General features: G+C 36.0%; 5 protein-coding genes across 8 annotated transcripts; 4 read left to right on the top strand and 1 right to left on the bottom strand.

Annotated features, from left to right (window-relative positions):
• Positions 1-212: 212 nt before the first annotated feature.
• On the bottom strand, positions 213-2,283 carry LOC122307222 (NAD(P)H-quinone oxidoreductase subunit O, chloroplastic). Its single transcript, XM_043119954.1, has 6 exons — positions 1,973-2,283; positions 1,809-1,864; positions 1,449-1,514; positions 1,279-1,320; positions 955-1,014; positions 213-440 (listed from the first exon to the last, which is right to left on the bottom strand). The coding sequence occupies exons 1-6, from the start codon at positions 2,208-2,210 to the stop codon at positions 411-413; spliced, it is 492 nt and encodes a 163-aa protein (XP_042975888.1). The 5' UTR covers positions 2,211-2,283; the 3' UTR covers positions 213-410.
• Positions 2,284-3,007: 724 nt separating this feature from the next.
• Positions 3,008-5,738, top strand: LOC122307324 (ABC transporter I family member 10). The gene is made up of 6 exons (XM_043120135.1): positions 3,008-3,164; positions 3,292-3,463; positions 3,764-3,850; positions 4,870-4,995; positions 5,084-5,206; positions 5,407-5,738. The coding sequence occupies exons 1-6, from the start codon at positions 3,094-3,096 to the stop codon at positions 5,614-5,616; spliced, it is 789 nt and encodes a 262-aa protein (XP_042976069.1). The 5' UTR covers positions 3,008-3,093; the 3' UTR covers positions 5,617-5,738.
• On the top strand, positions 5,618-13,740 carry LOC122307323 (GDP-mannose transporter GONST1). 4 transcript variants are annotated; one of them, XM_043120133.1, is made up of 9 exons: positions 5,618-5,757; positions 8,805-9,036; positions 9,201-9,340; positions 9,507-9,636; positions 10,306-10,404; positions 11,131-11,285; positions 12,338-12,454; positions 13,003-13,100; positions 13,212-13,740. In XM_043120133.1, exons 2-9 carry the CDS (start codon positions 8,818-8,820, stop codon positions 13,268-13,270), a joined length of 1,017 nt encoding a protein of 338 aa, XP_042976067.1. In that variant the 5' UTR covers positions 5,618-5,757; positions 8,805-8,817; the 3' UTR covers positions 13,271-13,740. The 4 variants fall into 4 exon arrangements, 3 of the variants coding, with proteins under 3 accessions (XP_042976067.1, XP_042976066.1, XP_042976068.1); XR_006241736.1 differs by lacking the exon at positions 5,618-5,757 and adding an exon at positions 7,020-7,521 and having other exon boundaries at positions 12,331-12,454; XM_043120132.1 differs by lacking the exon at positions 5,618-5,757 and adding an exon at positions 7,039-7,521.
• A 925-nt stretch (positions 13,741-14,665) lies between these two features.
• On the top strand, positions 14,666-16,773 carry LOC122307325 (probable gamma-secretase subunit PEN-2). Its single transcript, XM_043120136.1, has 2 exons — positions 14,666-15,137; positions 16,464-16,773. The coding sequence occupies exons 1-2, from the start codon at positions 14,849-14,851 to the stop codon at positions 16,622-16,624; spliced, it is 450 nt and encodes a 149-aa protein (XP_042976070.1). The 5' UTR covers positions 14,666-14,848; the 3' UTR covers positions 16,625-16,773.
• A 5,412-nt stretch (positions 16,774-22,185) lies between these two features.
• On the top strand, positions 22,186-23,715 carry LOC122308126 (transcriptional activator Myb). Its single transcript, XM_043121299.1, has 3 exons — positions 22,186-22,516; positions 22,629-23,120; positions 23,227-23,715. Exons 1-3 carry the CDS (start codon positions 22,354-22,356, stop codon positions 23,514-23,516), a joined length of 945 nt encoding a protein of 314 aa, XP_042977233.1. The 5' UTR covers positions 22,186-22,353; the 3' UTR covers positions 23,517-23,715.
• Positions 23,716-24,175: the final 460 nt, after the last annotated feature.

The raw sequence follows: 24,175 nt of genomic DNA, 5'->3' as shown, positions 1-24,175 counted from the left end.
CTCTTGTGCAGGTATATTTGTCTAAAGCTGGACTCTCTCTCTCTCTTTCCCTCTTACCTTCCTTCGTTTTTTTTTTTTTTTTCAGTTATTGTTCATCTCTATCTTTTTCTGCTTATCGAAGAAAAATGTCGTCTTGAATTCTGTCCATTACAAACTTTTCTCTTAAAGCTAGGATTTTCAAATTTGACATTCGCTTGTATATCTTTAATACATTGATACTAAATACTTCTTCCTTCAGAATAAAAAACAGAATCGCAGCAAATTTACACGAGATCGTCTTTTTCTTGCAAAACATTGATGTACAAAAGACACAGAAACAGTTCCAGATGGAAATCAGAAACCAAGAAACTCTCATGATGTACTCTCCACATAGCGAGCGATGCCATAGAATTAGGATCTTGGAATGTAGATCACATTCTCTCGTAATCGAGTTTATCCGACTGCACATAAACATTAGAATCAGATCAAACAGAAAGTTTCTAAAGTCGAGTGAAGCAAGATGCTGAGGACATCTGCTCTGCTGCTTAAGGCCATTGTCATGCAGCTTTGTTCTCAGGTTACCAATCAAACAAGCCAGAGTCTGACTCCTAAGAATCTGTTCTTTTTTTTTCTCGTAACATGACCAGGCTCAACCGCTCAAGTAATTTAGGTGCGATAATATCACTCATGCAGCTGCATGAGAATACTGACTGTGACCAAATTGCTGATTTGCAATGGTTGAAGTGTTGGATTCTTGGATGGAATCATTGTCAAGCTAAATTAGCCAGGTAAGGCTATATGAGCTTGAGTTCAGCCAAATGAAACATGATTCAAGATTAAATTGGGCTTGATGGACTTGGATGAGCTTGATCCCAATCCAAGTTCAATCCCACAAAGATTAATCAAATATCGAACTTGTTGGCACCCTTTGGCAAGCATAATGAAACATCCATGGAAATAAACTGTTAGCAGTACCTTGATAAGCATATCTGTTGGAAGCCAAGCTGGTGCAGTTGGGATACCAACCCATGCAATCTGTGAAATTTTCATTATTTAGTTAGATCCAACATTCTAACATATCAGATTCTCATTCTTCAGCCTACTAAGTTCAATGCAAATATTGCTGCTTTTGTATATAAAGTAGAAAGGCTTGATATTGGTCTGACAGTTGAGAAAATGGTGTCAAATTTAATAACATCTTATATCCAGCATCCCAAGGTGTTTCGAGCAGCAGACAAATTTTCAATGTTTCAGTGAGTTCAAGGTTTTATGATGAATGAAAGAAATAGAATCACTTACAAGAGCATACTCTCCCGTCTCAAAAATACGTAGATCCAAGACCTAGAAGATTAGCATGCTATCAGTTAGAAATGTGAAATGGCCACCAAAAATGCATGCCTCACTTGGAAATGCAACTACTTATAAGCCTTAAATCATGAGTGCTGCTAGAGATTCTAAACAAGGTCTACCTCACCACGATCTTCATAAATGTAGTCCAAGCCTTTGTAATAAGGTGGATGCCCAACAGATAGATACTGAAAATTTGAATCAAATATCTCAGTATTCCAGTATATGCTAAAGCTAAATATAAGGCATGCCCAATTGAAATGAAAGATTAGGAACAGTATAAGACCCATAATCTCAATCTCTGCTACAAACAAACATATTCTCTGCAGAAAATGGTTACAAAAAGTTCTCATCTGGATAAAAAATCTTCTGTGTACAAGTACTAGAACTAGATATTTTTCTTTTGTTTTTTTGGAATTTATTTGTATATAGAGAAAAAAATAAGAAGCATTTCTTCAATAAAAAGGCCAACTTATACTTACATTAACACTATTGAGATACTTCTCCTTGTCCACCCTTACAATCTGACCTTTCTTCACTGCCCCAAGAGAAGAAAAACGAGGAATCAATGAAGATGAGAGTGAGCATCTTTGTCCTTTTAACTTCCAAAACAAATAAAAAATTGTAATGAAATTTCAGAACTCACTCGAATATACAGGCTTTTTGGGGAACTTAGAAGGTTTTGTTGAGGGTTGAGCATTAGAGGAAGACTCTTCGCTGTTTGTCTGCGTAGTCTTTTCGTCACCTGGTTCCGCGGCTTTTACGGCTCTAATTGAGTGCAAGCGAAGAGGGTTTCTTCTTGAGGTAGGAGGGAAACGAGAGAGGCATGAGAAAGAGCAGTACTGAGAGAGAACTGCAGTGAAAGCCATGGAAGAGAGAGCCATGTGACTCCTTGGAAAGTTTCAAAGAGTTTCTCACTCTAGTCTTGTAGAGATAAGAGATGATGATGATCCTTCTATTTCTAACGGCCAGATTTTAGAGACAAAAATCTGTTAGGTTCGCGCTAAGTGAAAAAATCTTTTATTTTTATTTTTATTTTTATGTATATTACTTATTTTGTTTGTTTTTTTTTATTTTTTTGAAATTCAAATTTTATAAATGCAAAAAATTAATTATTTTTATTAGACTTTTTAAAGTATGATTAACAATTTTCTATTAAAAATCATGTCTTCTGATTAATGCATATTAATTTTATAAACTGCTTGCTTTCAACCTTAAACCACTTTAGTGAAAAAGAGGAATTGAATCCTTGTAATCTAAAAGATGGGCTGTTTTGGGTGATGAAATATTCTCATACTTTACTATTATTTATTTATTTTTTATTATTTTATACTACTATTTATTACTATTCAATATTTTTTCATTACTCAATCTTGTCCATTTACTTTTGAACAGAAATAAGTTTTTAATGGATATAATCCAAACTTAGAAAAGAAAGAACAAGAGTTGTGTTGCTATAATTACTTTTACGTACTCTTTATATATTCTATTTATATGATTTGTTAAAATAATTATTTTATATTAAAAATAAATTATAGATCTAATTTAATTATATTAATAGAATATATAAAAAATACGCAAAATTATTTTACATAAAATTTTTTAACATAAAAACTTGATCAATAAATTTCATGCCGACAAATTAGAAGAATAATTCTTTAAATTAATTTTATAATATTTTATTAAATTTTGAAACTGAAATTTTATAAATAAAGCAAGCAAATGAGTTTTGAGAGTGTGATTCAATGATCGTGGAGGCGGTGGAGCATGAATCTCTCTACTCTTTTCCGCGCTTCCGCTCCTCTTTTGCCTCCTCCTCGTTCTACCTCTTCCTCTAGGTCTGCACGAGCATCTTTCTCAGCTGGGCAATTCTTCGAACAGAAAATTTTCTTTCGAATTTGCGGTTGCTTTTGGCCTTTTGTCGTTGTGGTTCTCTTATTGGTATACTGCTCTCTGTAATATCAGGACTGGCGCCACTGAGAATTTCTCCATCGAGGGCCGGAATCTGAATTTCTCCATCACTACGAGGCAGGGAAATTATGTGCCGATTCTTCGGGACTGCTCGCTTCGGATTCCTTCCGGGCAGTTCTGGATGCTTCTTGGACCCAACGGTTGCGGAAAATCTACCCTTTTGAAGGTACATCAAGATTTTTACTGCCAGTGTTCCTTATCTTTTTTAAAACGATTTATTCTTCCTTTTCATAGTATCTTAATTTTATTAGAGTATTTGAAGTAATTGTTTTGTTTTTATTCATCAAGTAAAGAGGATGTATCGGTCCGGTGGGGTTTTTTGGGTTCTATAGATTGGAGTTTTGCCTATGGGGAGCTGTATTGTATACAGTTGTATTAATGGGCAAAGAAAGGGGCAAAAAGCTCATTGTAGTTTGTTTGACTAGATTTTGATTCTCATGGGTTTACAATATCAAGAGTAATGCAGATTCTGGCTGGTCTTTTGAGTCCAACGAATGGAACTGCGTATGTCAAGGGATCCAAGAGTTACGTTTTCCAAAATCCAGACCATCAGGTGTGTTCTCTCTCTCTCTCTCTCAAATCCATTTTCAAGATTTGTGTTATTTACACGTTCTTCTCTCTCTCTCTCTCTCTCAAATCCATTTTCAAGATTAGTGTTATTTACACGTTCCATTATGGATTGAACTTTTTCACGTTTGGTTGCAAGTCTAAAGGTTAACATGTCAAACTCTCTGGTTTGTGTAATTAATGGAGAAAAAATCTACTTGGTTACTAATTTGCATATCATAACAGAGTGAATTCCATTTTACCATGCATTAGGACCCCTATCAAATTCTTCCCAAATTAGGGCGTTTGATAATCTTTTTTCCCCTTGAGCTATGGCTGCTTTCATGAGTGGTTGTCTTTTCTGTGCTGCTCTAGGGTGGTTGTCCTCCATAGTTGAAATGGCCCAGGGTTTTTTTCTCCAAGAATTCCCTCTGCAATAAGGTTCTTCCCAGATCTTTTTGCCTTGCTCCAACAGTACCCCTAAATTGCTCTCTCTCTCTCTCTCTCTCTCTCTCTCTCTCTCTCTCTCTCTCTCTCTCTCTCTCTCTCTCAATCAGACTATGATAGATTATATCTATAATATAGAGGAAGATAGTAGGAATAAAGTATCCGGAGTTTGAATTGTTGAAAATTTCCTACTGAGGTTCAAAATGGTGTTAATAAAGCTAGTTTGTTCTTATATCTGTTTAAAATTAGGTCCAGATGAGTTTGGGCATCAATATGTAATGAGCAGAAGTGGATAATTAAATCTAGTGAATGAATTGCTCAGAAAATAGACCATAAACAATCCTGCTGTGGCTGTCAAAATTCCAAAGCAAGAGTTTACACCTGCTATCTGCAATTTGCTGGGTTCAAACTTCAAACTAGGCACAGTAAACAATTAGGTCAAGGATTAGAGGATTGGCACAGAATAAAAAATTACGCTGTAATTAAATATCCGAACTGATCACTTATTTGTGCGGATTAAAAATTGCTAAAGGGAACTACCAGCAAGTGCTTATGATGGCAGTCCCTCTTGTGTTGCAGGTAGTGATGCCTACAGTAGAAGCTGATGTGGCATTTGGCCTTGGAAAGTTTAATTTGACCAAAGAGGAAGTTAGATCTAGGGTATCTAATGCTTTGAATGCTGTTGGCATGTCTAACTACCTGCAGGTAACTTATTTGTATCAATATCTTTTGGATTGTTTTAAGTATTTGCTAGAAGTTGGACATCTGCTTATGTCTTTTGTTGCATTTCTAGAGGTCTGTTCAAACTCTTAGTGGTGGACAGAAACAGAGAGTGGCAATTGCTGGTGCTTTAGCTGAAACTTGCAAAGTACTGTTATTGGATGAGCTCACAACATTTTTAGATGAAAACGATCAGGTATTTTATGACAGACATGAGATGGAACATTTTTAATACTTTATGATGTCATATATTATAGAGACATCTGGGGTTTGCTGACTTCAAATTGAGATGAAAATCAGATTTGATAATGTGAATCATCCACCAATCACCAATTTATAACATCACGAATTTCATTTCCCATTAATATTTATCAATTTTTTCTTTGTCTATATTAGGTTGGGGTAATTAGAGCGGTTAGAGCTTGTTTGGATAGTTCTGAAGAAGTTACGGCATTGTGGGTGACCCATCGTTTGGAAGAACTTGAGTATGCAGATGGTGCTGTTTATATGGAAAATGGGGAAGTTGTCATGCAAGGTGATGCAGCAAGAATATTGGAGTTGATCAGAACTAGGCAATCTGCGTACATCAAACAGATCAATTCTTGAAGAAAATTTTCCTTGTATTTCGAATCCTTTTCACATTACCTCATTTCTATTGCAAGAGCAAGCTTTTGCACCTCATTGAGATCAGTCAGAATGAGGAATACAAATTCTAAGCCGGTTTACAATTGTGGCCTCAGCAAACTGGTAGGTTTCACTTAGAAGTTAGTCCCCCCTTATTTTCTGATGTCCCAAAATTATTACCACTACCTTTAGAGCAAGAAAAATATTTTTCATCATCATTTTAACCATTATCTCCTGAAGTGATATCAAATGATTGACAAATAAGTGAAAAATAACAAATATTTATTCAATCATTTGATGTCTAGTTATGAGATAATAAAAGGATTATGGTTAATAGGATGATGAATAACAAATCCTGACCATTGATCCCCGCATTATTATACCAACACAATAGAACTTAGCAGATCTAGTTATAGATATCTTATGCTGGATCCAATGTCGGGTTTAATAAAATACTAAGATATTGAAAGAGAATATGAACCCTAGGACGGACTTTCTACATACAGCCACCAAGAAGCCTGAAACCCAAAACTTCATTGAATGGATACTTGTGCTAAATATTTCCATTGGTCATCCACTTCCCCACAACACGTTTATGGTACATAGTTGATGGATAAAGAAAGTAGGATGGGTGAGGAGCAACCACGCGCAGAGGATTTTCCAATTTGGTTGACTTTGTTTTGGCTGACACTAGTGGATCTTGGCCAAGTTAGTCCTAATTCTTGCCGGTGGCTTGATAACACGTGCTTATGTACCTATAAACGTGAATCTAACTGGTTTATATATGCCCAAATATTTATAATTTAAAGAGGATTATGACTGAGATCCACCTTCAAAGTCCATACCATATGGATGCTGTTTCAATAATTGAAGTTTATATTTTAAATATCTGAGAAGCTTTAACTATTGGTTTGAATTTTTGAGACAATGGGTAAATTTATCGATTACAAATTACATGCCCATAAAAAGATTTCAAACCTTAAGACATTGTTTGAATAGTGAAAGTATTTCATCTCATCTCATAATTATAATTTTTATAAATTCTCACATAATATATAATAAATAATTCAACTTTTTAAATTATAAAATAATAATAATATTAAAAAATAATATGTTGATAATATTTTATTTAATTTTCATTTAAAACTATCTTATTTTATCTCACTATCTACTGCACCTAAATCAATGATTTTTCACTAATATTTATGTGCTTATGGTCAATTGGTGTTCCATTTTCCCTTGAATCAAAGCTGAAAGCTATGCATGCATTTAATAAACAAGTTCCAACTTTGCAATCAACTTTTTTTTTTTTATTGTTTTGTTTTGTTTTTTTAATTATTATTATTTTTTATTTTGTGGTTTGAGGAACTCCCACTCACTGAGTCACTTTGGGATGGTTATGGAATATCAAACCCAGTCCTGGAAGGCTGGAAGTATCAAAATTTGAAAGAAACAAACGCACACCTCCGCTGACCAAAGTGCAATATTGGCATAGTGCGCACCCACACAGAAAGGCGCATCATAGCACCCACTTCATGAAAATTGTGAAAGTCTACTCAAAAAAAAAAAAAAAACTCCAATGGTGCATACATAACGAACATGGCCAGAAAAGAAAACAAAGACGAGAAACGATTCAACAGATGTAAAAGAGCTTCACTTTCACATCTTAAGTTAGTTTTGACTCTCTAGTTTGCACCAAACCAGCTCCTTAAATTCTTCTCTCTTCTCTGTGATTATCTCTGTGAAGGGACTTTCCCTGTATCTCTCAAAATCCCAAAAGGAAATCCATTTTATTTTATTCCCCGACTTCTCTCATTTTCTCGCCTTTTGTCCATTTCTTTTGTGACCCTTGACGGGTTTTGAGGTCTTGGCTTCGATGGGTTCGAGGTACTCTCTCCTTTCTCTCTTTTGGCATTGTAGAATTTTGTGCTGAATAAGATTGCTCGCGACTGAAAATGGGTCGTTACTGGTTTTGTTTATTGCCCACTGATTGTTCATAAATTTTTATATTTTGAAATTTGACATTTTTGGGTCTACAAACTCAACAATTACGTTAACCGTTAGTCGATAACAGATATCTCATCATGGAAGGAGGCTTTTCTCAAATTATGCAACTCTCTCTCTCTCTCTCTCTCCTGTCCCCCCCCCCCCCCAACAAAACAAAAAAGCCCACACTTTCCTTCCTCTTTTCTACATTTTTTGGTTGCCAATACCATATTCTTTTGTGAAATATATCGAGTAAAATAATTCAATATGAATGCAGCCGTCTGATTTCTAATCTAACATAAATGCCTAGCTTACTTGTAGGTTACTTGTTTCTCTGCATTATATGTGATTTTCCTTTGAACGCTGATTACAAGTTTGAAGATTAAAAAAAATTGAAGGATGCAATTTCCAAAGAGAAAAAATCATAGGAGTAAAATGTAATTCTAGGGGATGGGTTATTTTTTCCTATCCTCAGTTTTGTGTTATTTGTTCCTTCACTTTTTTCTATTTTAGTTCTTTCTGAGTGTTGTTACAGGCTTTTATCTGCTATGCAATTGTGCTTTTCTCCTGCTTCTTAGCTACTCTTACCATAGTTTATGCTTCTTATGCTCTCTCATTCATTGTCACTATACTACTATTCTCTCTGGACGTCTCTCTGAGTCCCAGCCTTTCTATTGAGAGGTTTCTGGCAGTCTACTTTATGAGAAATGTGACTTTTAAGAAGATGAGTTGTGATAACCTTATTACTGAAAGCCTCTTTTGTCGAGTTGATCACAATGGCTTGTTTTGGTTGGTACTCAATGCGTATTCCTTTTGGTCTCTGGTCTTACAAGAGGCCAGTTTCTTTGGAACTACATTAGAATTATCCCATTCTCCATGCACATCTCTCTGACAACATCAACCAATCTACCTTTAAAGTTTGGGAGTGAAGTTCATGATAATTTTAAGGATGAAATCTTATTTTTTAGCTATTCAAAATGGCTTGTTTTGTTTGCAAACTTATGTATTTTCCTGCCAGATTCTGGTCTTCCAAGGGAGCAGATTCTTTCAAAGTTTTTTCAGATTACTTGGTTTGAGTTGTTTAAGCCTTCTTGTTCAAGTTGGAATGAAAAAAAAATGGTTGGGAGGCCTAAAACAACATCAATAGCAATATGAACTAATCTTATTCCACTTTTCCTTTATAGATCAACATCTGCAATGAAGCCTTTTGAAAACAATGAAAATGACCTGGAAACTGGTAAGTTAGACAAAGACAGAGATAAGACAGCACGAGTTCACAGGGTGCTTAAGATACATAATCAAGCCTTATTGTCTGGCCTCGCATATTGCATTTCGTCATGCAGCATGATTCTGATCAACAAGCTTGTGCTTTCCAGCTATGATTTTAATGCTGGGATATCTTTGATGGTTTACCAGGTAGTTTGATATAATCGGTGTTCCTTGTATGGACATGAGATTATGATTTTCTCTTTTTATGAAAATATTTTTGTTAGATTTATTGCAATTTTGTAAAATGATCTGAACAATGTATCTAATAACTAACGAGCTGATGACCCTGACATATACTTGTATGGATGCAGAATCTTATTTCAGTGGTTATTGTGTCAATATTGAGTTTTCTTGGCATAATATCAACAGAGCCACTAACATGGAGATTGGTTAAAGTTTGGCTACCTGTGAATGTTATTTTTGTTGGAATGCTCATTACAAGCATGTTTAGGTATGGGATTTTTCTAGTATGTGTTCATCTTAATAATTTCTTTTAGTTACATAAAACTCTTTCTTCTTCTTCTTCTTCTTCTTCTTTTATTTTTTAATTTTTTATTTTTTTATTTTTTATTTTAAAAAAGAATGCTCCATAACATATTGTTTTATATTTTCTGCAGTTTGAAATACATTAATGTCGCTATGGTCACTGTCCTGAAAAATGTTACCAATGTGATAACTGCTCTTGGTGAAATGTATCTATTCAGCACGCATCATGACAGCAGAGTTTGGGCTTCTCTGTTCCTAATGGTACGTTCAGTGATCAAAGTGTAGTTTTGGATTTTTTTTTTTGAATTTAAATTGGTATGTGGAATAAGATAATCAAGTTCTTTCAGTTGTTACTTGCATCTAAGAGTGTCTCATTCTTTTTTTTTCCTAATGTTTGTTTTTGCCTTTTCTTCTCCTTCAGGTTTCTAACATGTATATCTTGAAAAGTTAAAGTTCATCTTACATATTATTTTGAAATTTTATCAATACATTCAAAGAGTGCAATTGTGGGGAACACGTGAGGTAGCTAAATTTTTTCGTATCAAATGCCTTTATTTATATAGGTCATTTCTTTTTGCATGGGGGATTATACAAAAATAATTAAACGTTAGGGCACCAGAGATTGGTGGTCCTGCAGTGTATGAGGTTCATATGATAACATATTAATAGCGGTTGTTCTATAGTAACTCCCCATCTGCTAGGCACGTGTTTGAAAGGATGCAATGTTTGTTTTGAGTGCCGATGTGTCCAGCATATACATTTGTCAGCAACTAATCTTGTTCTGGTTTGAGTTCTTGGCAATTCAGGGGCTTTACTGGATTTGCACTTTTCTGAAAATGCTCGCATCTGTTACATAGATTTGCTTTAAACATTTTCATTAATTTGCAAATGAGTAAGTTTGAAACGGTTTTACCTATGTGAACTGTGCAGATAATTTCGGCCATTTCTGGAGGGGTTACTGATCTATCTTTTCATGCTGTTGGCTATGCATGGCAGATTGCTAATTGTTTCTTAACTGCATCCTATTCTGTGAGTACACAATTTGGACCTCTATTTTAAAGTGATTTCTCTTGTTCTCTGTACGTTAACAGAAGCCACAGGCATACATATTGGTCTGTTTGGCCATTTTTCTCTCTTTTAGTTGCATATTCTTCTGCATCTAGTCTCTAACCAGATGTCATGTACATATTTGCATGGCTATCATAAGCTCTTTTGTGGTTGAGAAAAGGGGCATGCTTCAGCTAGATAGTCAAAACCTTTGTTGTTAATGCGTACTAAACCCCTTAAGAATTTAAACCTTATCAAGAGGTTGTGATAAGTTGAAAGTTAAAGAATCAGGAATTTGTATTTTTAATACATAAGTAGGCACCTTATTAAGAAATGTATAGATATGCAATCATTTTGATTATATTCCATCGGTAAATTCTATAGAAAGGTGTATAATGACTAAAATACTCCTAATATGGGGAAAAAAACAGATTCAAAACAAAAAGTTCGGAGTGCTTTGTTCATTTCATATGTTTTTCTGCCCAGATGAGGGCAAGATTGAAAAGTCAGAAGTTTAGAAAGTAATAAGGATGTTTCTTTGAAGATTTGGAATCTTTGTTGATATCCAACATATAGGGAAGCAAGCATTCTCTTACCTTCTTGCACATAATTACTTTCCTGAATAGTTTGAGTCTGATGTCTTACTTATCTCACTCATAAAAAAGTTTCAGTCTGATTTATTTTTTGTTTAATTTTATCTGTGTACAGCTGACCCTGCGTAGGGTCATGGATACTGCAAAGCAAGTTACCAAATCTGGAAATTTGAATGAGTTTTCAATGGTCTTGCTCAATAACACCCTATCATTGCCTTTAGGGATTCTTCTAATATTTGTTTTCAATGAGGTGGATTATCTCTCCAGAACGTGAGTTTTTCTTCCCTCTGTTCTGGAATTTTATTCTTCACTGATAGTATCTAGGTCATCAGTACCCAGTTCTTCCCTATTTATTTCTGACATATCGAGATAATAGTTACAGATATTTGGGTTGCATGAGTAGATATTGCCATATCTCTGAAGTACCATAAATTCAGTTTAATGTAGTGATTCATTTTAAAGCTCAACATGATTTATTTAGGGGTCCTAGAAGTAGTTTGTGCGTTTATCTATGCATACTATATTTTTGTTTATGTAACTTCTTTTTTTCAGATTTCGCAGCTTTTTTCCCCTGATCTAATCTAACAAAGATCATCTAATTTGGTCCATGCAATCTAAAATTGGTCTTGATATTGTTCGATAAGTAGAAGCAAGGAAATTTATCCATTGCTATAGCAAGGGTACGCAATTGAACTGTTACATTGTATAACCATCCCTTTTTAGCATTTATTATATTATTAAAGATTAACTAGAAACTCAGAAGGTGCGTTATTGTTATTTAAGTGGAATTAGGGTTAAAAAAATATAGCTAGGGTTTAAACTTAGGATGACTGCTTCGGTACCATGTTAAATCTCCATCTAGCCCAGATTCAAGCTGATGTAAGAAGTGGAGTTAATCATTTAATTAATATTTCAACACCTTCAAAGGGTCTCACTCAGGTGAACCTCCGCTTAAGATCTCTGACTATACTCGATTCAGGAAGGTATTGATTCCTTGATCAGCTTGACACGACGATCAAAGACTTGACCAAAGATAAACATAGAGAATGGTGTCAACTAAGTTTCATCAAAATTAGGAAGGTCTAGCACTACATGAATCTGGGTTGGCAGAAGAGATGCTCGAATGCCTCAGCTACATACATCACTGGACTTCCACTTCTTTTTAGCTATATGTTTAATACCTGAACTCTGGAGATATGTTATTGGGCAGTCTAAGTGCCTTGACTAAGCTCTAACTGTATGCAGAGAAAACCTTTTTTTTTTTTTTTTTGCCTTTTCAAATTCTCTTGTTGAATCTTTTGGATGTTGAATTGAGTTGGCAGGCCACTATTGAGTTTGCCAACCTTCTGGTTTGTAATGACAATAAGTGGAGTTTTGGGACTAGCAATCAGCTTCACTTCCATGTGGTTTCTTCATCAAACTGGTGCTACAACGTACAGGTAATATTAAGAATGCTGCCTAATGGCTGATATGGTATTTTTTGGTAGGAACCTTTTTCTTTTTGCCTTTTTTGTAAATAAATAAATAAATTATTGAGACCCAGATTGTTTCTGTTTCTTTCTCTTTTAATTGAGACCCTGATGATCTGACTTCGAGAATGGGCTTGTCTAGGTTCCAACTTTTATTTGCTGATAGATTTGGTTGTCTTAGTGAACAAAGTGCAAGTCAAATGGAGGTTGGGGTTGGTAGGATTAGTGATTTTGTGCAAGCTAGCCACCCAAGAGCACACCATGGGTGTATAATAAATAGTTGCATTGCATGTGGGGTAAGGGGTTTAAAAGTTCAGCATGGAAGGGACTGGTTTCAGTTCAGTTTTTATGCCATTATGAACCCCAGGTTCAATTAAAGCTAAATGAAATCTGGTTGGAAATGATAACAAATTAGCTGTGTGTGTATGTGTTTTATTGAACCATTGTGATTATTTTAGATAAGACAGTATTAATCATAATACAACCGTAATCAGTAATCACCAAACTGCATCCTGCAGCCTTGTGGGGTCATTGAATAAGATCCCTTTGTCAATTGCTGGCATCCTTCTTTTCAAAGTTCCAACCAGCTTGGAAAACTCCACAAGTATACTCTTCGGTAAGTCCAGTCCATGCCATTGGCTTGACAATATTACATTTTCAACTTGCCACCTGAAACAAAATTTGATTTTGCAGTTTTAAAACACTTCTTTTTTTTTGTTTTCTGTAGGTCTCTTGGCTGGAGTATTCTTCGCTAGGGCGAAAATGCGGACAAGATCTCAAAGCTGAAAAGTAGCAAAAGGAATGTAGCTTTAGATGATAACCTAATTTTGCACTCTTTTCAGTAAATTGCATCCGAGAGCTTGACCATCCCATGAAGTCATAACGGATAGTTAGTTGAGCAGTTTTTCTTCTTAAAATGGAGACAAAAGTAGGGAATTGGAAAAACAAGCTCTTTGCCATATTTTAAGTGCTGGTCTGTTCTCTTGATATATATTTTCCCCCTTGTTACATGAGAGAGAGAGAGAGAGAGAGAGAGAGAGAGAGAGAGAGAGAGAGAGAGAGAGAGAGAGAGAGAGAGAGAGAGAGATTGTATTGGAACATGGGATGAATTGGGTGCCGAGTTTGTTGTATTATTGAGGGAAGATGAGAGCACTAGTTCTTTTCCAGATATAAACTGTATCATCATCTAACTGATTCTTATCTTACCTTGTACCATATCATTGTTTGTGCTATAAATTACCACATTGAAGTGTAAACCTTCTCTTCAATGACAGGATTTTCTTTTTCTTTTGTGGATGTATGCATATATATATATATATAATGCATAGATTAGATTTGAGATGAGATTGGTTGCATGCATTTAAACTCAAATGGAGTTTTGGGTAGGCCTCGAAATTCAAACGCGCTGGCATACAAAAATGCAGGATTTGAACATCTTAATTTTCCTATAGGACACAGCTACGTACACAGAAGCTACCGATAGTCCAAATCCCATTCTCTCTCTCTCTCTCTCTCTCTCTCTCTCTCTCTCTCACTATTTTTTTAAACTATTTAGAAATTTTTTAGAAAGTAAAAAAAACAGATATTTATTTGAAAATATTTATTTAATTATTAAGTAAAAAAAATTAAAAAAAAATTCGGTAGAGGAACATCCCCTGTGAAAGTAGTATGAAGTATCACTCGTGAGTTTGTTTCTTCGTTTTGACGATTCATATATTTAATTTTTTTAATAGTTAAATAAATGATTTTTAGTGTATTGATATATTTCTTTATTTTTTAAAAATATTTAAAAATGTAAATAATAATAAAATAATAAAATGTGCAATTTGTATTAATGGACAAGTCCAATAGTTAAAACTGGACGGCACACTAGCAGCAATCAAAGAAATAGTTTGAATTAAGATTATTATATTTTGAAAAAATAGAGAAAAAATTAAATGAAAATATTTTAAGTTAAAATATTGTTAAAATATAATTTTTTAATAAATTTCTTTTCTTTAAGATTTTAAAATGTTGAATTTTATTTTATGTTTTATACTCAAGTTTAGAAAAATTATAATACTAAGTAATGATTAGAAGAAAAAGAATGAAAAAATATTTAAATAATATTTTGATATTAAGATGAGATAAAATAAGACTAACTGCTTACCCAAACAAAGCCTTAACGTCGTGTCGTTTTGCCTTGAGTTCGGAACCTCGGGCTCGGGTACTGCGTAGTACTGAATCCCTGGTACCGCAACGAGCAAATTCTCACATAAACGCAGCGATACAGTGAGAAAGTTGTTGGTGCAGAAGACGCGAAACGAGGTCAATTGAAGAAGCCAACCAGCCCGATCGTACGTACCGTCTGAATTCTCGGTGGAGATGGAGACCGGCTCACAGACCCACACCAGCAATCCCGATCCCAACCCAAACCCCAACAATCCGAACAACCGGAACCCTAGTCCTAATCGGAGCTCAATAGTATTTGGATCTTCGCCCCTATGGCCCACTATCGACGGCCCTCTGGGTCTTTCGGAGGAAGCTTCGGTGAACTATGCCCGGAGTTTCTACAGTTTCGGATTCGCAATGCTGCCCTGGCTTTGGGCACTCAATTGCTTCTACTTCTGGCCCGTTCTCCGCCACTCTCGCTCCTTCCCTCGCATCCGCCACTGTATATATATCTCTCTCTCCCCTCTGCGAATTCATTCTGTTTTGTTCGAGTTCGTTTTCGTTATCTAGCATGAATTTAGGAAGGGGGTAATGCAAACAATTAGATTTTTGGGCCTATCCTCAGGAAAATTGATCTTTCAACTTTTAAGTTCTTCTTTTTGATTTCTATGGCTATGTGACGTTATGATTTGTGGTACTGTATCAGATCAGTGTCTCGAGAGTGTTTATCTCGGTTTACCAATCTCTCCTGACACATTACTAATTTCCGTAATGACTTGAGTGTGCACAGAGATTTTAAGAAACTTATTGAATACCTTTTACCCAGTTTACAACAACCAAACCTATTAAAATTTTGTACTTTGTCTTACCATTGAGTGTCATTGTACATATCTTCTTGTGTTTTGGACTATTGATGCATTGCTTCTATCCGTTAAGGTGGTGAGGTTATTAAAATTTTGGTAAATCAGAGAACCTGTCATTAATTAACAAAAAAGAAAAAAAAGAAAAAGAGATTCTAATACCATCAATGTTCAGGTCGGATTCATTTCGTTGAGTGTGTACTGTGTATATTAGTCATCATTCTGGTACTTCCATGTTCTTGAACCTTTCTCCAAAGGAAAAATGGAAATCCTATTGCATTGAGGTCGGCTGTTGCACTCTCTTCGTAAAGATGAGAAACATTTTGCCTGCAATTAAAAACTGTTATTGTAGTTGTTTTCATTTAATGAAGATAGGACTGATCATTCTGTGTGGGGTCTTGCATCAAGCATAAAAAGGATAATTTTCACACTAGGCATTACTTAGCTCTGGCTTGTTTCTTCTGCTACAGAGCATCCTATATTTTATCCTTCACGTAAATGAGCTAATCCATCAAAAAATGAAAGAATAAGTTAGACAAGCCTCGTGTTTTGTATCTGTATTTTCGCTTAAATTCTGAAGTGTCATGCCTGGTTAAAATGAGGTGCCTCTGATTTTGTGGTTTAAGTTTCTATTACTTCAGGAGAAGAGGCTTCCAGTGTGTGTTTATTTTTATGCTTGGGTCGGAGTATTTTTTTCCATTTTCTTTTCTTAAGCATGTTTCATCTGCTGAACTCTGAGATAAGTTTATGTTTCTTTTCCCTTCTGCCAGGGACGTATCTCAGTTACCCACATCCATCTGACTACACCTTTTACAACAATTTCTAAGCAATTTAGTTATACAAAACTGCTAATTTCAAGTAGATTTAGTTGTTTGGCAGTATGAATCTCACACTGTTCTTGGTTATTTTTTTCCCTTTCTACATTACATTTCCTTTTCGGTTGTCTCAACAAGCATTCCATCTTGTAGATGTTGTCAGATCAGCAGTTGGGTTCGGTGTATTCACAGCTATTTTGGCGACATGGGCCCTTACATTTGCCATTGGAGGGAAACCTCTATTTGGACCTGTTTGGGATCAACTTGTAATGTACAATCTCGCTGACAGATTAGGCTTGACTGGTTGGAGCTAGTCCTATGCCCTCGATTTGTGAGTTTCATTGGTCATACACTTTGCAGGACCCTTTTTTTCCTTTGTCATTACAGGTATTCATGTGCTATATTTTGAACAATGATGTGTATTGATATATTGTGTTGATATTGAATCCTTTCTTTACCTCAAGTAATGTTTCTAAACTTTTTTTATGAGTAAAATTTTCTTAAGGTGAAAGAGGGTGTTATCTAGGTACATAGGAAGTATACAAGGGATCCACCTAACTAGCGGAAGGAAAAAGTTTTCAAAATTCGTGAAAAGTAGATATATATAATATAGAAAGTAGCACTATTTTGGGCACAGTCCAATGAAAGAGTGTACGACGAAAGGACTTAAGCTCCTGTACCGATTTCTCGCAATTGAAGCTATGATAATTTCTCTCTCCAAGGCACCACTATAAACATGACAGAATTATTCTCCACAGTAGTTCACAGCGATGCCTACCCAACTGCCATTTCCAGCAGCAAGTTAAGAGACCCCACCACACAAGAAGGCACAACCTAATCCATCCCAAAGAGGCCAAAAACAATGTTCCATAGAAGGCTAGCAACCTCACAAAGCATTAGAAGGTGATTCATGGAGTCCTGACTCTTCTTGTGAATGTAAAATTGATTAACCAATATCCTCTGTTTCCTCACATTGTCCAATGTAAGAACTCTTCCTAAAGCCACTGTCCAAGAGAAGAAAGCACCTTGAGGGGGGGAAGTGGGGGTGGGTACTATTTTTCCAAATAAGCTTCCACGAGAAAGGAGTTCTGTCAAGAACCCACAACACATGGTAGCATGACTTTTTTTTTTTTTTTGATAAAAATATGCTTCATTGTATTCATTCATAAACGAGGTTACAACTGTGACTTATCAATACAGGAGAACCAGACTATAAGTCAACTAACGCAACTGCTCAGGAGCTTCCCCGCACATAAAGTGACGGACATTGTCTTAACTTCTAAAACTCTTAAAAGAGAGAATAAACGCTCTGTATGACCAGAGACGGGATGGCCCCTCCAACCTCCAGGGAGGCGGAATACGGGAGATACTATGAACAGACAGTCCAATAGCATATTCCTAAATTAAAACTAAAAAACAGACAAACTCACAAAACATAAAACCAACAAACACAGCCCAACCACGAGAGCGCCAAGAAACTCTGACGGCACACCCTCCACAAGCAATCGGCATCACGAGTCCTAACGACACGAGCACCCAGCATGCGTACGGACCACAGCAACCTCCATAGCGGAGGCCGGCCATACGACTATCGGCCATAACATCGTCCGCCACTCTCAGCTCTTTGCCTGAGATTGTAACCGCTCAACAGCTCATCACCTCACCGTGGACTTCACATGAAGACAAACAGAACAGCAAAACATAAAAACCCACGGGGGCATAGACTGTGCAACACACAGACAACTATAACCAAAACAACCACCTTCGGCACCCAAAAAACCAACAAACAGACTACCCACCGGCTACACCAACCCACAGCAGCAGCAATCGTGCAAGAAAAAGAGACGTCGGCCGCCCAAAAAACTAGAAAAACAGAACACATAAACAGTCGCCAAATCAGAGGCCGAAGACTAAGAAACCAAAACAGAGGCAAAATGAACTCTGGGAGGAGACCGCCGCTCGGAACCTGAACGATCGAAGACTAAGAAACCAAAGAAGCCGGGGAACTCGTCAGCAGATGGCCCCTTGGTGGCGCGTGGTAGCCACACGCCGCATAAAACCGAGCCTTCGTCCGGTGCGTACGGGCAACGCCCCACTCCGTTTGGCACCACGTTAGGTGGGCTTGTAGATCGGCGGCTGACCACCATCTTGGAGGGGTGCGTGTTGGCGGTCGGCGGCTGGACAGTCCGGATCGGCACTCCTCCCTTATTGGCCTGAAAAAACAAAACGAAAGAAGAAAAAACGAAGAGAACAAACAGAGAAAAGGAAAAGGGAGGGGAGCGGGAGACGAAGCTCCCCCCCCCCCCGGTCGCGCGCCTGGGTTGTGGAGAGAGAGGTTTCGGAGTTTCCGGCTCTTTGGCAGCTTCGAGATTGAACCTACCAAGAAATCAAGTTTTTGTTTTATCTTAATGGTAGCATGACTTGACTTCAAACACTCATTTTTAGCCAAGCTGTTGCATTTTTAGGTGAATCCATTTTCATTTAGAATATGAATATATATGTATATGTATGTATGTATGTATGTATGTATCCTGTTAATATGCTAAAGAATGGCCTTGGCAAAAACTCTGCAGATTATGTAGACTTGGCTTATTCTTATGAGTCTAGTTAGTATATGGAGGTTGATCTAGTTGAGTTATTGTGCTACTGAAATGCTTGATATCGAGCTACACAGAATAAGTGATTTAATTGAGAGACTTGCTCTGATCTAATACCCTCAAAATTTTTCTTGTTATTCTTGTTTCCTCAAAACAAAAGGTAATGTATGTAGACTTTTGGAAATTGGCATTGAAACGAATTCCTTGTAAGCTATGTACCCTCAAACTTTTGCACAAGTTTCAGCTATGTATGAGCTTCAACCCTCAAGATTGGTGCAGAAGAAAGGGTATGAGAAATATACCATGACTCGGATTCCATCTTGTTCCCTATGTCCGAATTCGTAAGAGAAAGATGCCCACCAAGCATAAACTTTTTAAGATACCTTATACTCTGCAAATCAACAATTTAGATATGCCCAGAGGATATGGAAAGTAAGGAAATCCCTCACCCATAACCTTATCTGTTAGAACAGATAATAGATGATACAAGTTTCTCATTCAACGAGTCCAGTTCTAACAAAAATTGGATTCGAGTCAAACCCGACTCGATAACGAGACAACAATTCAAAATAGCAAAATAACAAGAGTGCAAATTCCTTATTCACTGGACAGTGGTTCTCTCTGTTTCCATTCGTTGGTCCTCCCTTCAGCAACATGCATGCCATAAAAAGAGCGGTGCTACTCTTATCGAATTCGGTACCGAGTGGTGGAGATTGTTTTTTCTTTTTTCTTTCTATTTTCTTCGACTATTTTTTAAACCTCTTTAAACATGTTTTTTTTTAAAAAAAAAAAATCATAAAATCATTGAAAAACACTTCCTTAACCATTAAGTAAAAAAAATTCGGTACAAAATATGTGTATAATTTTTCGGTGGCTCTATCATTTCTCCCATAAAAAAATGTGGATACATTTATAATGCTTGAAAAACATCCCTCTGATTAAGAGGCACAAGATTTTGTTTGGAATATCCACATGGAGAATATACTATTTAGCAAGAATGATTTTTAATTATTTGAGTATTGTTATATACTACACTCTTATTAAATTTTCATTCCACTATGTAAATGGGCACTTTTCATCATCTTTTATTTTTTGAAGAAAACTTCAAAAATTGATGGGTATTACCACTTTATTATTGCGAATGAGAGTGTAATATGTAGAATTTCCATTATTTATTTCCCCAAATTGATTTGAACATATAGAAGGGGATCCCCAATATATGTAACTTTTTTTATTTATTTCGTTTTTCTTCACTTTTCATGATCGAAGACGGATTTGTACAAGGAATGTACATATATACAAGCACACAAATGGAGTCATCTTTTAGAGCTCAGTACTTTTCTACATTGTTGGTGAACCATATTACCCTTCAAAACCGTCAAATATATGCTACCACGCCGCAAGCAAAAAGCAATGAAACTCACTGAATATGAAGGTTTTTCATTATACTTCTGTACTCTCTCTCTCTCTCTCTCTCTCTCTCTCTCTCTCTCTCTCTCTCTCTCTCTCATGTATGAAAACAGCATAGGTGGTTACAAAACCTAATTACACGATTTAATGAGGTACTTGAACAGATAGAAACAGTGTTATTGCTACATATACAAAAAAATTACACACAAGTACACCTACAAATAGACGTGATTTCACATGATGCGTCAGATCTGCTTTACATTAAAAAATAACTTTACAATTTGACATATTGTATCAAATCACGCCAGTTTGTGAATTTACTTTTGTGTAATCCTTTTGTGGTTAAAGTATTTCACTTTTTATTATTTCCTTTTCAAGAGTATGACCAAGAAGCAAAGAATTATCTTCTACTGGCCAGAATTAAGTGTTTCATCTACCTTTATATTTCTTAGTGCCTGTGCAGTCATTAAAGGTCCCATTTGATGACCTAGAATCGTGATTCTTATGAAGTAAAAACTGAATGTAGTATATTATTAGTAAATATTCTAGAAGCAATATTAATATAGACTACTGATAAACAATGAATTAAGCATAACCTAAAAGCAGCTCGGCTGTCATTTTCTGCAGCCATTAATTACAATTAAGGTACATAAATTCCAATCGCTCAAGGGCGCACAATGAACAAATGGGCATATTTGTTGCCAAATGTGGCTAAACAAAGTGAAAAGGACAGCTAAAAGACCCACCAAAGCTGTGTACGTACATGATGAATGATCATACAAACAAATTAATATAAAGCTTGCAGTACATCAGGTTTCAAACGAGGGACGGCCGGGGTTAGGTTTTCCAAGCATGGAATTACAATAAATTGGTTATTTCACAACTTACCTTTTGTGGTAGATTTCACTTCATAGAATTCCAACTATATATGCTCAGCTTCGCTCTTTTTTCTTGAACAAACTCATGCATTATCACGGCCTTGAAAAGAAATCTTCGGACCCTTTTGGGTTTTTATCAGAAAATTTGCCTGTCAACTTGGCCAAATTGTTATGATTCATGAATTTGCGTGCCTATGAAGATAAACTAGTTGTCTCCAAAATAATTGCAAATAAAAGGGTTATTAGCTAAGTTTTTTTCATGGGGAGATGAGGAGGAACTCGATCGAGAGATCAGAACCAAGTCGGCCACGAGATATAATATATATATATATATAAAAGCATTTTTTGTTTTTTATCATAGCAGTCGATCTACATGTGCTAGAAGTACAAGCACGGTTTTGTGTTGTTTCTGAGGAATGGAGTGGCAGTTTCAATTATCTTAAAGCTGTGAATAACATTGCATATAAAGCAAAAACAACCTGCAGAATGGCTTACTTCTATGGGAGGATCTATGGTTGAAATGGTGACAAAATGCTATAAAAATGCAAAATATTGATAGCTTATGAAACCATACACGTACATATGCATGATGACATCGCACATGGGAATATTCTATTAAACTTCAACCGAATAAATAAATGAAGTGTACGTCCTAATTGTTATCACAAGTACTCAGTTTTTACAGCTATATATGCATATAATTCCCACTTACTCTTATTAACTCATGAAACTAAAGAGATTTTCTTTATATAATCACCCTAATAAACTGCATGGAACAAAATTTCTTCCAACTTTGTACAATCATTAAGAATTCCACTTAATTGTAGCATAGTGGGTTTGCTCCCATCACATGTAAATTGCCAGTTGCCTTGCTTAACCCTATGCCTTAATTGATAGAGAAATTAAACAGGGCAAAATTCATGTGTTACGTGTGTTTGTATATATAAAGAGTCTATGACTCTATCGTGTGAACAAATAACAAGAGTGACTTGTCATCCGAAACCTAAGTCGACCTTCGACCTTCCCTCCTCTCCTTAAATTCCTAGCTACCTTAACTTAGTCCGTCTTTTCATTCATCTTAAATCTTGTCATTCATTTTTCGAACTTTTAGTTTTGTTGCGACTGTGAAGAAGTAGCACTACGTACAGAAGATCGATCATGGGAGAATCTAGAAGCAGTAGCAGCAGTGACATGAGTGGGAGGAGATCATGCTACAGAGGGCACTGGAGGCCAGCCGAAGATCAGAAACTCCAACAACTCGTTCAACATTATGGTCCCCAGAATTGGAATTTCATTGCAGAACATCTTGAGGGAAGATCAGGTACGTAGTACTGCAGCTAGCTTAAGCCGCAAGAAATGGGATTTAGTTTCAAACCAAAGTTAGCTCAAGTTTCCAAATTTCCAAATGATCTTTTATATATCTTAATTTGTAGGGAAAAGTTGCAGATTGAGATGGTACAACCAACTTGATCCTAACATCAACAAGAAGCCATTCACAGAAGAAGAGGAGCAAAGGCTTCTTGCAGATCACCGGATTTATGGAAACAAATGGGCTCTCATTGCTCGTCGTTTTGAAGGCAGGACTGATAACGCACTGAAGAATCACTACCATGTTATCATGTCAAGAAGAAAACGGGAAAGATTCGCACTACTCCAAGCTCATGATCAGCATCATCATGATCCAAGTCGTAATTTTTACTCTAAGTCGTCAGAGTCGACTCTCAGGTTCCAAAACCATGAAAATTTCAGGCCGAGATCTTCCTCATCAGCTTCATTATTATCATCTTTAAGTTTTAGACGACATGAGCAGTACTCAACCATCACAACAGCTTCACCACGTTCTGGTGAATTTGGTGGAGGAAAAAAGTGTGATTTGATCACTTCATCATGGGCTGATTACAAGCAGCAGGCCGGATTAATACATGGTAATTTTTTCAACCATCAATTATTAATCTCTAGCTAATATCTTTTTACATTCTTTTTAATTCTTTTGTACGTATTTGGTAATTAATCTCTCATGTTCTGTGCCAGGCATTGATCCTGATCATGTCCCGAGGAATATTGATCATGTTCTTCCGCGTCGTCCATTCAAATTCTCAAATTTTGGCGAGGATTGTGGGAAGGAATATATGATGAGGTTGGCCGTGAGGCTCAATAATAATAACTCGGCCGCTATATTACAGAACTTGAAAATGGCTTCTCATGATCAGCAAGAACAAGCTGGTGGAGATCATCATCATCATCATCATGGATCACTCGCTGAACTCGACAAGGGCACTGTCCCGCCTTTCATAGACTTTCTTGGTGTCGGAATCTCTTAGTTACGTAACTAGCGATCCTCGATCGAGCTGATCTCAAATGATCATCGTGATCAGTTTCATAAGGTTTATAATTTATTGGGAATATTATATATATATATATCAAAGCAGCACGCATGCATGCATGCATGCAACAGTACTAAATATTTACTCGACTTTTAGTTTTATATAGCTAGCTTGAAATGAATAAATTATATATATGGATCAGTACGTACGATCATGGTTTCTTATAAATTGTCATCATCATCGATCATGTCCATGATAAAGATCATCATATATATGGAGTACTACTACCTTCACGCTTTTTATTTTATTGAGCGCACGCAATATTATTGATATAAAAATCCGTCACCAACTAACGTAAAAAAGCTATATTAATTATATGGTAACATTTTTATATTGACATATGTATGATTAATATAAGTTGTAATATTTATATACCTACTATATATATATAATATATATTAATTAAGTAATGGACAACTCATCATAGGTACTACTATAATTTGTTACATATAATTAATTAAGTACGTACTTAGAGCGTTACAAAGCAAAAAATAAAAAATAAAAATGGTAGAGCTGGATCCATCATGTGCTGCTACATATTATATATTATGTAATGACGTGGCGTGTAATTTATTGCCTTATCATTCTCTTTTATT

Source organism: Carya illinoinensis, chromosome 4, assembly GCF_018687715.1.
Source record: "Carya illinoinensis cultivar Pawnee chromosome 4, C.illinoinensisPawnee_v1, whole genome shotgun sequence".
Classification (NCBI taxonomy): domain Eukaryota; kingdom Viridiplantae; phylum Streptophyta; class Magnoliopsida; order Fagales; family Juglandaceae; genus Carya; species Carya illinoinensis.
The sequence above is the reverse complement of the archived record's forward strand: the minus strand, read 5'-3'. Positions and strand labels throughout refer to the sequence as shown.